Source organism: Ictidomys tridecemlineatus, chromosome 2 (assembly GCF_052094955.1).
Source record: "Ictidomys tridecemlineatus isolate mIctTri1 chromosome 2, mIctTri1.hap1, whole genome shotgun sequence".
In the NCBI taxonomy this organism is placed as follows: Eukaryota; Metazoa; Chordata; class Mammalia; order Rodentia; family Sciuridae; genus Ictidomys; species Ictidomys tridecemlineatus.
Genome location: NC_135478.1, coordinates 144,017,739 through 144,034,391, shown reverse-complemented (window position 1 = coordinate 144,034,391; position 16,653 = coordinate 144,017,739). Strand labels below are relative to the sequence as shown.

The 16,653-nt window shown below is 38.6% G+C and overlaps 1 protein-coding gene across 2 annotated transcripts in view; it reads left to right on the top strand.

The window, feature by feature from the left end:
- Itprid1 (ITPR interacting domain containing 1) overlaps nucleotides 1–16,653 on the top strand; it is a 122,266-nt gene that overhangs the window by 98,469 nt on the left and 7,144 nt on the right. For both annotated transcript variants that reach the window (XM_078039885.1, XM_005319280.4), the window contains exons 10-11: nucleotides 13,145–13,227; nucleotides 13,800–15,041. In XM_078039885.1, the coding sequence (XP_077896011.1) occupies nucleotides 13,145–13,227; nucleotides 13,800–15,041 (1,325 nt within the window). The remainder of the gene's footprint in view (nucleotides 1–13,144; nucleotides 13,228–13,799; nucleotides 15,042–16,653) is intronic.

Below are 16,653 nucleotides of genomic sequence, written 5' to 3'. Positions count from 1 at the left end.
GCACTGCTGTAATTAGAATGGAAATAACAGCAACAATTAAAAAGTGATAGACCTTTGCAGACAGGATGATTGATATAAATGAGTTTCTCAATAACAAGTGTTTTATAGATAACCTATAATAAAATTAGACCTTACATTTTAGGTTATCAAAGATACCATACCTCCAGTATTAAGCATTTTCAAGCTAGGCAAAAGGCTCATTGAAATAGTAACCAAATTTCCCCAGTAGTTTAATTAAACTGAAATGCCTATTAGCATAAAATCAAAATCATATCATTTTTGTGAAAAAGGACATCCTGAATGTAGATAAAAGAGTTCAGATCAAGTTATTTCCAGAGAAATACATTCTAATTGGTTTCCTCCATTTACAGGGACCCTTTGGATGAGTTCCTTACCATTTGAATAATTCAGTGTCCTTGATTCATATCACCACACTCTCCTGCCATTTTCTGGTTTAGATTTGTGTACCCTCCCATACCCACACCACCTGAGGGACACAATCTAACATTCAGTAAGTTTGGTCGAGAGAATGAAGATAAATAATTTGAAGAAAATTGGAATTTTAGATGAAAATACTTGGTGTCTTAAGAAAAGGTTGCTTAGATTCACTTCTCACCCTACAAATCATAGCAGAGAAAGAAAATTCAACCCCTCTTCTATTTGAACATGACAGGGAAAGAATTTCAGAAGTAGGCATATTTGCAGTCAGTAGAGAAATTGCTAATGCTCAGGGACATTTCAAGCAGATGTGGCCTCCCTGGGATCCTGAGGAAAGGAGAGAAGACAGACCTTAGGAAACCTTGTGCCTTCTCAGAGCTCACCATGTGACTCCTTCACCCAGATCAAAAGTGTAATGTTACTCCAAACTTGAGATCAGCTTTTCTACTTAATCTTCTCCAGCCACTACCCAATTTGCTTCCCTCACTCCACAATACATTCAGTACCCTGTTCCAAATAATTAGGGCCGTTAGTGGGAAAATCTGGAGGGTGCAAGCTCAGTTACTCTTGGGAAGACCCTTCCGTCTATGGAAGAATAGGCATCTGGGCGTTGCCTACTCCCGACACTTGCTCAAGTTCCACAAACCTTTGAGAATGTTTCTTTGCTGATTCATAGCCTAATCCCCAGGTAAGACTGCCTCCAGAGGCCCTTCTCCTCATAGGTAGAGCTGATGTTAGAAAAGGGTTTGGGCCAAGAAAGGCTAAAAGCGGATTTCAGAAACTCCCCTTCTGGTTATAGCGTAGATCCCTATGATTAACCTGTTACTAACTTAGTCTTTGTTTAAACCTTATTTGTAAAGCTAGGTTGGAAGCAATGCATTCCACTCTACCATAGCATTCTGAAGGCAAGGATAATACCCAATTTCTTTTCAACTGCCAGAATTTACCTCGGTGCCTGGATATAAAACAGATTCTCAAAAGCATGCATGTTAAGGAAACAGCTGATCAAGTAGGTAAATGAAGCAACTTATCTTCTTCACCATTAAAAATTAGAGTGAGCTTTTCTTAGAATGCCTTTAAAATTTTTTTATAACATGATTTTATAAATGTTTTATCAAAGGAAAGTGATGTCATCTAAAATTAAAGAAATATATTTCAGTTTCAACTACACTCAATGCTAATAAGAAGGGTCTTTATCTAAAGATAGTTGGATATGATAAAAATTTTCAGCAAACTTTTTGAGACTTAAAGAATCTATGGCTAAATCTATTATTTTTTTCCAATGCTCAAAGATACCCCTGTTGATTCTAAAATCAAAGAACAGACAGAAGTTCAAGTGGGTTGAAAACTTGGCAAAAACATACTCTACCAAGAAATAAAAAAGAATTTGGTTTCAAAATCTGTTACAGTACAGGCATCTTCTGGTTTTCCTTTTACAAGAGAAGTCCAAGAAAAAAGAATCGTAACATCACTTAACACAATGAAATATACTTTATGTAACCAACAATATTAAAACCGCTTTTCTGAAAATGAGGCCAAAGGATGTAACTCCCTTTGAAAAATCAGTTTGGAAAAATAAGCCACTTAGTGACCATCATCTTGCCTTAGGTGTGGGTGTTTAACCTCCTCTTGTCATTTGGACCTTGATGACCTAAAGTGATCACCCTCTACTGTCATCACTCATCTGATAGTAGTGTTTCTCCATTGTATTTCTGGTTACATTTTACTGTTTATAAGCCCAGGACTGTCCTGTCTATATGGTGCTTCCCTCTGCCCTCATGAATATCACAAAGGATGCAACAGCTTGATTAGACTTTTTCTGTGGTCATTATTGAGAACATCTCTTCCGAACAGTTTTTGGCACTGGAATTCGTTCTTCGTATGTCAGTGCAATTGTGCCCTAAAGGAAGAGTCAGTGCTGCAGGGACAAAGGGGCTTAATTCTAAATGTGCCCAAGGACTCTTATTACAGGCAATCTTACTGTCTGCAAGGGCTGCTGAATGTCCTCGGATTCTAGATTTGAAACATTAGATGGAACTTCTAGAGAACAGAAGCACAGTCTTACACTCCATTGCATCTTCTAATCTAGCACATTGCCTAACACACAGTAAGCCTTCAGTAGACATATGCTTGTGGAAAGAACCAATATAGCAAAGTATAGCAATCTCTCTCCTAGAGGGTGGACAGTTATCCAGCTTTATGATTAATTTATTTTACTTTGAAGTTTAGGAAGTATTCCTTGTAAATTGTGTGTCTCTAAAAACAATATACTGGGAATTGTGTTTTTCATTGCTATGATATTAAATAAAATGCATTCTTTTAAAAAATATTTTTTAATTATAGTTGGACACAATACCTTTATTTTTATTTGTTTTTATTTTTGTGTAGTGCCGAGGATCAAACCCACCACCTGGCACGTGCTAGGCAAGCGCTCTACCGCTGAGCCACAGCCTCAGCCCCAGTAACATGCATTTTTAGTATTTTTCTTTACTCTATATTTTAACCTTAATCTGTAGCTTTTCACTTAGACAAGCCCCTCAAAGGATGGGCTGTGTCTTACAATTCTCTAATCAGTGCCTAGACAATCAATGTTCAATCAGAGCAGCTGATTAGAAAAGGCTGCTATACGAATGACTGAGAATATAAAAAAATAATGTCTACCTGAGTTTAAAATGATATGGAAGCAATAAAAATAATATTGCTGGTGCCAAAAAAAAGGTAATATGGAAGACATTCTTTAGAGAATCATCAAAATGCTAGTGAACAAGCCAGAGATGAAATGATTAAATTTGACAGATATGAAGGATAATGTCCCAATCTTCTCTCCATTTTTGTTCTAAGCTTGGGTGGTTTGAGATCCCTAAAAACTCAAATTTCCTTTTTGTTACAGAGGAAATGAATTCAAATTAAAGCAAAAAGATACAATGTTACATGAACACTGGGTTAAATTGTCTGGCTGATTGTGGTAGTTGTATCACTCAGGCAGAGAAAAAAAAAAAACATATTCAAAAGGGTTTAACTGAAGAGAGTTTTGAAAAGGGACCATTTACCAAAGCGGGCTGGATTCATGGAACCACCAAAGAAACACCCAAGGCTAGCAAGAACAGAAAGCCATTGTCATTTTTAGGTCTGGGAAAACAGAGTGATCCTGGTCTTGGAACCAATAAAAGTTGGAGCTTTAAAAGAAAGACTCAAAGGGGTCTTTTATCCTAAAGATGCAGCCACTTTTAAACTGTCCCTAGAAAAGGAGGCGATGGATATGTGATCCTTTCCCTTTCTCCTGTCCATCCATCTCCTTCTTCTCCTGGCACATCCCATTGATTAAATACAAGTCAAAGCCTGGAACACAGGCAGGACAGACAATGATGGGAATGGAGAGTAGTGGAGGCCAGGAAGGGTGAGTGTAGAATAATGCACACACATTGCCTCCCTGAAAAGTCTCTGTCTCTCACAGAGCCATGAGTCCCTGTGAGGCCTCTAGAGTACAGCTGGAGATGAAATCATCAGCTTGACTTTTGATGGAAACTTTGGTTCTAAGTTGGTCAATATTTATTTTCTTCTCCAACTTGGGTTATTAGTTTTGATCAACTAGGCTGCCATAGAAAAGGACTACTTCTTCTTTCTGTCTGAACATTAGATGTAATCACCTGCCAATCAACTGGTTAACTGAAGCAAGGATAAATGTTTGTTCCCACTCAGATTCACAAGAGAGGGGGAAAAAAATTGGACTAGTTATCACTAGAACTATGCTAGTTGAATCAGTACAGAAATTAAACACTCAAGAGAAGTCAAAATTTGAAATCTACTTATTATCTCACCTGGAGAGACTGTTCATTTAGTCCTAGAAATGTCTATTATTCTGTTTTCAAAGATCTAAATTAAAATTTGCCACTACTTGACATTCTTACAGGATAACGAATGAACATTTAGTACTCAAAATTGGATCTTCCCCCTTCTTTTTATCTCAGGAAGGTCTAATAAATAAGTATCCTTGTAGACAAAGAAGATAAGTGTGGTTAAACAATACAATCTTTATAGATTCATAGAAATGTTCTACTTGAGAAATATCTAACTATATTAAAATCCTAGCTTTTTTCATTCCAAGATCCTGGGTCACCAATTATTCCCTGATTACTCTATGCCACAAAGCTCCAGGAACCCTGGCCTCTTTTCATTCCTCTGACAGAAGCATAGTAGGGGAAGGAAGATCGGGGACAGATATCATTGGGTCACATTCTCTGAATATATTACCCCAGAGTGTTCTTTTCAACAATTTTCAAGGTAAGGTGTTAATCTGACAGTTTTTAGAGAGAAAGATATTCGCACTGCTAGAGGGGCCAGATGAGTTATATATTTAAAAATACAATGGTCAATTAATTGGACAAACATAGGGGTTTGGTTTTTTTTCATTTTTGTTTTTTCTCATTGATATCTCAGCAAATGTCCTCATGTCAGATGCCAGAAGATAGTATAGGTGCATACTTTTTTCTTTCTTTCTTTCTTTCTTTCTTTTTTTGTAGGAGGAATTGAACCCAATGTTACTTAACCAGTGAGCTATATCCCCAGCCCTTTTTTATATTTTTATTAGAGACAAAGTCTCACTGAGTTGCTTAGGGCCTCACTAGTTGCTGAGGCTCGGTTTGAACTCATAATCCTTCTGCTTTGGCCTCCCAAGTCACTGGGATTATAGCAATACACCACCCAGACCAGTTTAGAATTCTTGAGTAGTAAACTTTATACTTTAAATTCCATGGATGTGATGGGCACAGTGGACACCCCTGTAATCCCAGTGACTCCAGAGATAGAGGTAGGAGGATCTCGAGTTCAAAGCCAGCCTCAGCAAAAGCAAGGCACTAAGCAACTCATTGAGACCCTATCTCTAAATAAAATACAAAATAGGGCTGGGAATGTGGCTTAGTGGTCGAGTGTCCCTGAGTTCAATCCCCTGTATGAAAAAAAAAAAATTCTATATGCTTTCAGGTGTTCATATGAAGCAGCATTTCAGATAAGCAAAGGCCAAGGAAATAGAGCATCCATGGATTCTTCCTGAAAAAGAAGTGTACAAGATATATAGCAGCCTACCAGATAAGGGAGTCCTGTTTGAGTGGACAGGCAAGACAGAGTCTGAAGAATTATAAATATAATTGTGAATAAGATAAATTATCATGAATATTTAAAAAATAACAATTACTGGATCTAAAATTCTAGATCATGTCTTAGAAAGTTATAATAAAAGAAAAACTGTTAAATATGGATTCATTAGGAAGTCAATAGATACTGTTTAGTTCTCAACATTGACAATTATAATTTGAAATGGGTAAAATTTTGATGTTAATATCGTTAAATACAAAAATATTCTATAAGCCTTTGGAATTACTGTGGGTGGAGGGGACAAAGAAACAAAGGAAATATAGTCCACTGGCAAAAGAATATGAATTGAAAACTAATTATATTAATAAAACTATCAAATATCGAGTGTCAGAGTAAGCTATGCAATTTACTTTATCTCCTTTTATTCTCTTTCTAGTCTCTGTGATAACTATGATCCAACTCAAAATCAGATCTACTTACGCATGAAATTAGGTCAGTTTTTATTGATACACCAGTAAGTAAAAGGACGGTTAAAAACGTGTGTTCTGATTAGTTTTAGCCACTAGTAATTTTGATCTGACAAAGATGCTGAGGCTGAATTCCAGTATAGCAGAAAAATCTGTCATGGACTATTAATGATACCTATTTCCAGAAAAAGAGGGAGGATTTGTATCCAGTGTGCCACATTTTTACTACATCCATCACAATTGTAAAAGTAGGTAATATACAATTATAACCAATAAGATTGAATGTATATCACATGAAAATGGAGCTAGAATAAATATATCTAAACAAAGAAATAGATTTAAAGGTCATTCAAATATTCTATTCACATTTAAAATAAAGAATCAAAGAAAAGTAAAGAGTAGAATGAATGAGCAAGATAAATACCAAAAAGTATGCCATGCCAATGAAACAAGAAAACAGAAAATATAGCATGTATTACATACAAAAATTTATGAATTAAGACCACAACTAAGATGAAAGGCAGACATAATATTCTCCATTCTTAGAGAATATGAAATAAAAATAGATTATTTCATTGATGATATAGAAAATAAATTTAAAAGATTGAGTTTTAAAAATCACTAATTCAAGAAGTAAAAATTCCTAAAATTTCAGTAGTTTCTGAAGACATTAAGTGCTAGTGGTGGCATGTACCCCGAGTCCCAGTTACTGAAGGCAAATCATAAAGAAATTAAAAGTTGCCACAAAATTTTATCTTTTATGGTATTTTTATAAGAAAAAATAATATATGATGTGACAAAAGCAGGATATAAAGTGTGCATATTATGATTATTATTTTACAACACAGACACACACATGCATGTGCTCAAAGACAATTCAACCTGCAGAAACATTTTCCTAAATGATTAGATTATATATGAATCTTTTTGCTTTTTCCATTTCTTCACCACTATGTATTGCTTCTATCATAATGAACAACAAGTAATGGTATTAAGCCAAGAAAAGTTAATTTTAGAGAAGCAGCTTTCCACCACCCCCCCCCACTTAATGATGAAGAAAGTTTATTCTAACAAAAGAACAAAGGAAAAACAGCTAAACTGAAGCAATCAGTAAGAGAAAAGGGAAGGGGGAAGAGAGAAAAAGGAAAGGGGAAAAAAAGGAGGGGTGGGATTCCTGGGCTAAGGAACTTGAACCAAAAGCATCAGCAGAATGCTGCTAATGGAAGTTATCAGAATGTTATATAGAAACCTTGCAGGGGAAGTCTTCTACCAAGACTTCTGGCATAGAAGGAAGAATCAACTTGTCTCAGGAATGTCTTCCATAACAACTAATTCTCCTGGGTCACAGTCAAGACATAAGCTCCATGAGGGCAGGTGTCTTTGCTGACACTGTGGACTATCTTAGGACTGCATAGGACACGGGGGACCAAGGCTCATTTGTTAAGATTTCCTCAAGAGCCACCCAGACTCTGCCTCCAAAGTCTGTTGCCGTCAGTAATTAACAGTGCCTTGATCCACAGCAAGAACATTTTTCCAAGCTATAGATAGATAATGCAAGTAGGTTTCAGAATAAATACATGGAATAAATACATCTAAACAAAGAAATAGACTTAAGCATCATTCAAAAATTCTATTCACATTCAAAATAAAGAATCAAAGAAAAGTAAAAAAGCAAAATGAATGAGCAAAATAAATACCAAAAGTATGCCAACAAAACAAGATAAAAACAGAAATTATAACATGTACAATATACAAAAATTCATGAACTAAGACCAAAACTAAGGTGAAAGGCAGACATAATATTCTCCATTCTTAGAGAATATAAAATAAAAATAAATTATTTAATTGATGATCAAAATCATCCTTGACAGGAAGGCACTATGATCTCAAATGAGCAATTCCACAAGGATACAAGCTAAATCCTTCATTTAGTTTTCAGAATATGTTTTCCTTAGTTTCAAAGTAGAGGCCCATGTTGGCGTAACCCAACCCTGGGAGCACCATTTCTAACTAAACTCCACAATCTTAGGCTGTGTATGGAACCAAAATACCCGGAAATAGGGACGAGAACAATCTTCCTGCCAACCATGCTGGCCAGACCAGTTCTCAGCTGGCTTCGGAAACAAGATCTGGAAGCCAGGCTTTACAGCAAGCATTATTAAGTAAGAGCTTATTGGAAAGTACAAGGGACAAACAATAGGAAATCCTGTCCTATGAGGACTGATCTAAAGGGACTGGGGGGACTACACTAAGGAGAAAGACCTGGAAAGTACAAGAGAACTGTCTTCAGAAAAGGGGGTTAGTTGTGTTCTGTTTGTTACTTCACTGAGTTTTACTGTGATCAATAAATGGAAAATTCTATGGATTTCAGCATTTTCTGAAAAGTATAATATGCTTTTAGGTTCTAATCACATAGGAACGATTCCCCATAACAAGAATTGTGAACACTGCTAGGTGACATCTATTAGGATTATTCTAGAAGGGATTCCTGCATTATATGGTACATGACACCATCTTGACTTCTTACCTGGAGACTGTGGCCAATGGAGAGATTTTGTTAGTCTAGAAAACATTTTTAAATTAATTTTTTAAATGCCCTTGGGGAACAACCAGAGTAGTCCACAAAACCCACACCACACCACTCCTGGTCCTGAACCGAGCTGCTTCACATACTTAGGCTAACTGCTCACCTCCTAAGGGTGTTTGCATTTGCCTCATCTGCAAAGTCCACTCCAATTCTAAGATACCTTGGTCTGTGACTCAGCTTCAACCCTGAGCTCTCACAGAAATTTTCTATCATTATAAGATGGAAGAGATAGGAACTTGGCAATGACATAAATGAATTAGAATCTCTGATGAAGGCAATGAGTCCAAACACTTTCAGGTTGTTCTCTTTCTCTATACAACTTTGGCCTGCCATACTATTCTTTTTTTCCCTCTCCCTTCTTAACCTTTCAATTCCATAGGTTTTTTTCCCCTGAGCCTTTATGAACAGACTATTTAAGATGTAAAAATTTTCACTTAAGATTCAGAAGCTTTTATTATCATTACAGTCCAGAAAAGCAGCCTTCAGGTTGACTTGGCTTACTCATTTGAACCATCCCAAGGTTCTTGGTAGGGATCTGGCTCCTCACTCTGTGGTTGGTGTAATGCTGCCATCTAGTGATTATTTAGATAAAGTGCCTGAGGCATTAGCCTCCTCCCAGGCACAAAATGTTTTTAAATGTATATAACAGTGAAGTAGTCCTGCACCAGGCAGGGTCCACCTAATTGGGAGGATAAAACTGATATTCATGAAGACAGCTGTGTACTGAAAAAGGAAACTTATAACGAATATTAATCACAATGATCATTCATGATGTTTAATAATAATATCAATAGTGATTGAGTTATAATAATGATGCTCTGCAGGAAATATATATATATATATATATATATATATATATATATATAATGACTTTCATATAATATCTTTCAATATCTTTCACATGAAGTAAATATATATATATATATAAAATTAGATTTTTTTTATTTCTTACATACATGACAATAGTGGATATTATTCTAATCAAAACTCCACAAATAACAGTATCATATTCATTCTTTCCACATGAGGGATCAGACACAAAGAGGGCAAGCAGACTTCCCCCAGATTACATAGCTCATAAATAAAAGATTGAGAATTTGAACCAGATGGGTGGCTCCAGATCTTCTAGATGATTCAGTCACGGAGCCTAGCAGCATTTCAGCAGTGTTCATCATAGAGAAGTTGGCCTGGTGGGAGAACCAGCCATTGAAACAACACAATAAAATCATGTGGAAGGTTGGTAGTGAAGGGTTCTATTTATCTAACTGGTTTGGAACAAGAGCCAGTCAGGAGTGGAAGGCTCGGGTAATAAGATCTAGCTGGAGGACAAGGACTGGTAGCAGCCAAGTTGGAAGTCAAAGCCCCCATTTAGCAGAGTAAGGAAGAGCTCTGGCTCTTGGATATGTTAAGTGCTCAGGGGAAATTCTCTTGAGGATCCTGAGACTTGGGTTGCTCACTCTTGGTCTAGCTAGCTTCAGGGACTGACCTGGACATGCTGGTACCATTGCTGTTACTCTTAGCAAAATCCCAACTGCCTTTCCTGAAGTCCAGCCTCCCTTGTGATACACATTCATATGAGGGTGGGGGAGTGATAAATGATACACATTTGTTTTTGTCTGTTTGTTTAATAATCCATCATAGCCGTCCTGAGCTAGGTGATTTCTTATCCTTTGTCTTTTTTAATTCCTACAACCCTAAGGGAATATTTAGAATTTGGAAGCCCAGTATCTAGGTGCTTAGGGTCTAGTTGCTGAAAAGGTGCTTTATAAGGAGCAAGAATTTTGAACCTCCTAAAGAAATTAACCCACCTGTAAATTGTCCCACATTTTGCTTGCTGAGTTTCTTAAACTAATTTAGATGCATGCATTCAACGTTAGAGCAAACACAAGATAAAAAGCTTCGTTCCTGACAGAGCCATGCCCAACTCCACCATTTGATCTCACCACACAAGTGAGGTTCTTAAAGCCTGATGGACTCACAGATTCTCTTAAGTCCGTTTCAGAGATTTGTTTGTTTTTGCTTTATAAATAGTTAATGAAAAGTAACAGTTATATGACAAATATACCCCTTTTAGAGGAGATTACTCCTTGTACTTTTTAGAGGCCTTTCATGTATATGGTTGTTTATTCTGTCCTCCATACATGAAGGGCTTCTGCATCCACAGCCCAACCACAGATCAAAAATATTCGGAGGAACAAAGCTTTTATAACTGATCATATACAACACATAACATTTACATTGTATTAGCTATTATAAATAATCTAAGAAGATTTAAATTACATGAAAAGCATCCTAAAAACACAAAGTACACGTAGCAGGGCATGGTAGTACATGCCTGTAATCCCAGCAGCTCAGGAGGCTGAGGGAGGAGGATGGCAAGTTCAAAGCCAGCCTCAGCAAAAGTGAGGCGCTAGGCAACTCAGTGAGACCCTGTCTCTAAATAAAATACAAAATAGGGCTCAGGATGTGGCTAAGTGGTCAAGTGCCCCTGAATTTAATCACCAATAATTTCCGTCTCTCCCACAAAGAAAACCTAACTTGAAAAACAAAGAAGATATGTGCAGGTTATATGCTAACACTATGCCATTTTTTTTTTAATATAAGGGACTTGAGCATCTGAGGATTTTGGAATTCTGGGAGAGGTCCTGGAACCAATCTCCTACCCATACCAGGGACATCTGTATTTGCATTTGAACCAGACTGTTATGGGCCACCCAGTCTGTGGATGAATACTCTGTAACACATCATTTTATTCTAATATTCTGATTTATCATTTCATTTTTCATTGTAAGAAGGGGAATGGCAAACATCATATGTGAAGTTTATACTCCAGAATAAAAATTACTTAGATATTATCTGGAAAGGTGAAATAATAATGACGTACTGGGAGTCCTTCAGTTTGTAGTGCAAATTTTATACCAAAACATAAAGAAAGAACAAGAGGTTGCAAAGTCTACCTTGCCATCCTCCAACAAGGGTTCAAGCATCCTGTTGGGTTTCTAATGCTATGTAATATGGGGGTGGGGAGTGAAGAGTGGAAGTTAGTCCTGTCCTCTTCTCTCCTGTCTGCATACTGTACTGCAGAGGGGCTTTGGGAGTGAGTAGTAACAGGCAGCCAGGGGTCCTGAAGCTTGTATGATAAGCTTGCAAGATGGGTTTCATGTAGAAAATATTTGAAGACAGGGTGTCCACACTATAGGGTTGTGCCAAAATGACAGGGCCCGTTGCATAATACTTTAAAAAAATTATATTCTGCACTGAGCTTTTGAAAGTTTACTACCATCATCATCATTTATTTTTTCACAGAAGCACAAATTTTTCTCCTAACTCTGAAAGGATCTAGAAAGTTTTAATACTGATTGAGTTAAAATTATAATAAAAGCAGTAAAATCACATGTGTTACACAAATATACATTTGATTTGTATATTTAAAATGTATTTATTTCTATAATAAATACACAATCAATAGTCTTTATTTTCTCTGACAATAAGTAAACAAGTCTATTACCCAAGTTAAATGTTCTGTACATATTGCCCATGTTAAAGGAATATCTTTGGGGTAGCTATTACCATGCACACAACTCAGTTTTATAATAATAAGTGCTTATTTTTGCAGACTTTTCACTTTTCTAGGTCTTTGTTATAATCCCCATAACACATTGCTATTATTTTTGTTTATTCAATTATCTCTGTGTGTGTGTGTGTGTGTGTGTGTGTACCAGGATTGAACCCAGAGTCACTTAACCACTAAGCCACATTCCCAGCCCTTTTTAATATTTTATTTCAAGAATGGTCTCACTGAGTTGCTTTAGGACCTCACTAAGTTGCTGAGGCTGTCTTTGAATTTGCGATTCTCCTGCCTTGACCTCCTGTGCCACTGGGATTACAGGCTTGTGCCACCACACCTGGCTTAGGAAAAGATTCTTATCTAAAATTTAGTAACAATTTAGTAAAAGGAAAAAGAATATGTAAATATACACACACATACAAATTTTAGTTTTTTACTGTTTTATTAGTGTAGCATTTAAGGCGTGTAAGGTCTCCTTCTGAATTTTCTTCCCCTTAGTAAAGAATATGCTCACAACCATATTGTTATTGAGTTTTTTGTTTGTTTGTTTGTTTGGAGGGGTACCAGGGACTGAACTCAGGGACACTCAACCACTGAGCCACATCCCCAGCCCTATTTTGTATTTTATTTAGAGACAGGGTCTCACTGAGTTCTTAGCACCTTGTTATTGAGGTTAGCTTTGAACTCGAGACTCTCCTGCCTCAGCCTCCCGAGCTGCTGGGATTACATGCATGCATGACCATGCCTGGCTGTAATTTAGTTTTGAGAGAAGTTAGTTCCCCTTCTTTTAGTACATGCTTTCCTCTTTGTATTAGTAAACTTGAGACGCAGATTTACATGAACTCTTTAGCAACTAAGAGAGAAAGTAATGGAATTCCTTTATTCCTATGTGCTTGGCATTTGTGGAGGCTCTCTGACATGCCGGGCACCTAGGGGGTCCTGTTGGCAGCATGTTTTTATTTTACTGAACTCAAGGCCTCTTTCTTCCCACAGGCACCAGGGTGGACAGAACAAACAGCTGTCAGTCTGACAGCAGTGGGTTTCTGGAGGAGCCACCGGAAGCCCCGCCCTTCCAGGTAGGAAGAGGGCCCTTATTGCTCACCCCACATGGTCCACCCTACCCTCACTAATGGCTAACTTAGAAGGAAAGATAAGTTGAAGGTGGCTGCCAGATTCAGAAGGGTTTGGAGGCACATGCCATGTGCAGTCAAGGGGCAGAGGATGATGGAGTCACTGTAGACGAGGTTCCAGAATATTCCACCTTTCCTTTTCATTTTTTTAATATATATTTTTTTAGTTGTAGATGGACACAATACCATCCCTTCTTTTTTTCCCTTATTTCTTCCTTTCTTTCCTTCTTACTTTCTTCCTTTTTGTGTGGTGCTGAGGATCCAACACAGTGCCTCCCGCATGCTAGGCAAGCACTCTACCACTGAGCCACAACCCCAGCCCCATCCTTTTAACTTTTTTAATCAAGAAAGTGGAGCCTCATAAGCTGATGCCGGATGAAGCACTCACTGATGTAGAGCTTGAGCCTGTAACTTTTGTCTCCTAACTTCGGAGTTGACCATGATGACACTTACAACCTTACCTCTATTGCCTTCCCCACCTCCTGACACCTTTCCCTTTGTCCCGGTTGCTCCTGCAGATGCCTCCCTTCCCAAGCAGCCAGAGTCCTGCTGAGAACAGAGGCAGAAAGCCAGGAGATCAGAGCCACAGCTTAGTGTCATCCCAGGACTGTCAGCAGGAGTCAGAGAGGTCTGGTTCCAAGAGCATGGTGAGCACATCTTTTTCTAGCCAAGACTGGAGCATCTTGGAAGAAAAGGCTTCAGCATCTGTGGTAGAGGAAGAGCCTCAGCTTGAGGCCACAGAGGGGCCACCAGAGCTGTTGATCCCAGACGCTACCCTGGCCAAGACCGCCACTGGGAAAGAACACCCAAGGGAAGTCGGCCATCATCTGTGGCAGCCCCCGCCAGTGTCCCATGCTGAATACGAAGGCCCTGGAGCCATGGTCACCTCCACATTTTGTGGCCCTCTGGGATTGGCCCACATCATAGAAGAGAAGGACAGGACTCTGGGGCCTGAGGGAACAGAGGAAGGGCTTGCACAAGGCCACTACTGTGAGTCTCAAAGTTTGCCTGGGATTCATCAGACTCAAGACAATTTCCCTCATGTGGACTTGGAGGCCCTAGGAGCAGAAGAGGGCAGCAAGTTCTGTCCCTACACCAGCCACACCTCACTAGTACAAGAGAGGCCACCACAGCAACTTCCTAAGCACAGAGAAGTCACATCCTCTTCAGTTGACCTTGGCCAAACATCGGACAGGTCTGTTTCCCACCTCAATGAACTGCCTGGAGATGTTCCCACTGACTCAAACGCTGGCCGCTCCCAGGCTGTGTGGGCCCAGATGTCCTCTAATCTGGTGTCAGCTGCTCACAGTACCATGGCCTTGGGGACTGACTGTGGCAGCACAGATTTAGAATGCACTCTGTGTGACCCTCTGACTACCACAGGACCAAGACCAGGGACAGAAGCGAGACAGGTCGCTGATGTTTCTGTTCAGACTTACACCTGTGAACCCCAGCCCTGGCGTTGCTGTTCATCCCCAAGTGACAAGGCCTTCGCTCAGAGGTCCCCGCCCCTCACCAAATCGGTCTCTCTGGACACGGGTTTCCATAGTCTTTACCCAGTGGGCACCTGCCACACGACCCCCACCCTCTGCTGTGTCTGCTGTCATCACCATCCCCACTGCTGTGCAGAAAGGCCAAGCCCCGGCCCTGCACCTCCAGTCTGTAGGCACGGCCTGGGCTCACATGCAGATCACCCAGAAGCCCAGTTCACGAGGACCTTGAAAGCCCTTCAGGAGGCCGCCATGAGGGAGCTTTGTTCTGTAAGTGTTTCCCCTGCAAAGATGAGAAGGCAAGTGCACCAAAGGCACCACTAATGCCTCAGGGATAAGGTCGAGGCTTCCTTCCTGAATGTGAGATCTTGGGGATCGCCCTCCTGATTTAAATCACGGGAACTATTTGTAGAGTACTTTATCATGGAGGGCATATTCTCCCAAATCTCTTCTTATTTCGTGCTTCTAGATCAATCACCTTTTGAAGCAAGGAAGGCAGATTTTATGATTGGTCCTCATTTTACAGAAGGGAAAACTAAGGCATAAAACAGTAAACACATATCCCCAAGATTGTCAGCATTCATGCACTCGCCTCATCTCCGGTTCAGTCTAGCTGAGAAGTTCTGGATCTTACATTTTTTCTTAGCTAAATAATTTTGCCCAAGCCATTTAATTTCTCTGGGTCCACCCTATCAAATAAGGAGATGAGGCAGTCTGCAGATATGGATTGTCTTATTATTAAATAAGCTTGTAAAGTACTCAGCACAGTCTGCTACAGAGAAGTTCTAGGTAATATTAGTTGGGTGTTCCTCTCATCTTCAGTTATTAATACTGTTTTACTTCTGCTCACCTCTTGAACCTAGAACTCCTCATGTCAGGTAGAGGGACTTTGGTCCACCCTTTCTAGGCTTGTTTCAAAACAGACACTGGGGTTATTAGAAATTGATCAACCTTTTGGGGCCTTTGATCAGTCAACAGGTATTTAATGAGTCCTTCCAGAACCTTCTTTTCCACAGTCCTCAAGGTATGAAATAATCTAGGCCCACCATTGATTCAAAAAATCAAGTCTCTCACACATGAAATTGCATACAGAGAGAGTTAAAAGACGGACACAGACACTAGGATTGCAGCTATTCAAAGAAAATGAATAGAAATTGTGATTTACTGAGCATCTAGGGTTTGGTGTCTGCTAGGTTACCTTCCAATTCTTCAGTTCCATAAATATTTGTTGAGTACCTACACTAACCATTTTAATGACTTTACGTCCTTTGACCTTGGATTCATACATACCATAAATATTTATTGGATTCCTAATATATTCCATGTCCTCTCTCTTTTATAGACCAGGAACTAGAACTGAGAGAGGTTATATAATTCTTCCAGCACTTCCAAACTACAAAGTGATAAATACAAATTCAAATTTGGAAGACATGAATGTTTTGGACATCCATTCCAAGCAAAGGTGTGTCCAACTCTAAATTTTCTAAATATATATAAAAGTAATGTTAACATTAGAAAGTGATTATTTGAAAGATAAAGCATATTTCTACATGATATCTCAACAAATAGAAATAGCTATCAATGTGATGATAAAGAAAATAATTACATGAATGTTGAAATAATTTGTCACATTTATTCTTTCACATTTCAAAACTAGCAGGAATTTGGAATATTTTTAAATGATACATGAATGAAGGTTATCTTCTTGTAAGAGAAAGTTTTATTCAAGCAATAAGATAGTACCTCGTCTGTTCACATCCACCCTTGAAAACAATACAAATCACTTATTGATTGTGTTGAGGAGATTCCAAACATGCATCAATTGAGAAGCACTATCATTCAATTTATCACTTGATATTAAAGTCAGGTATCTGTGACAACA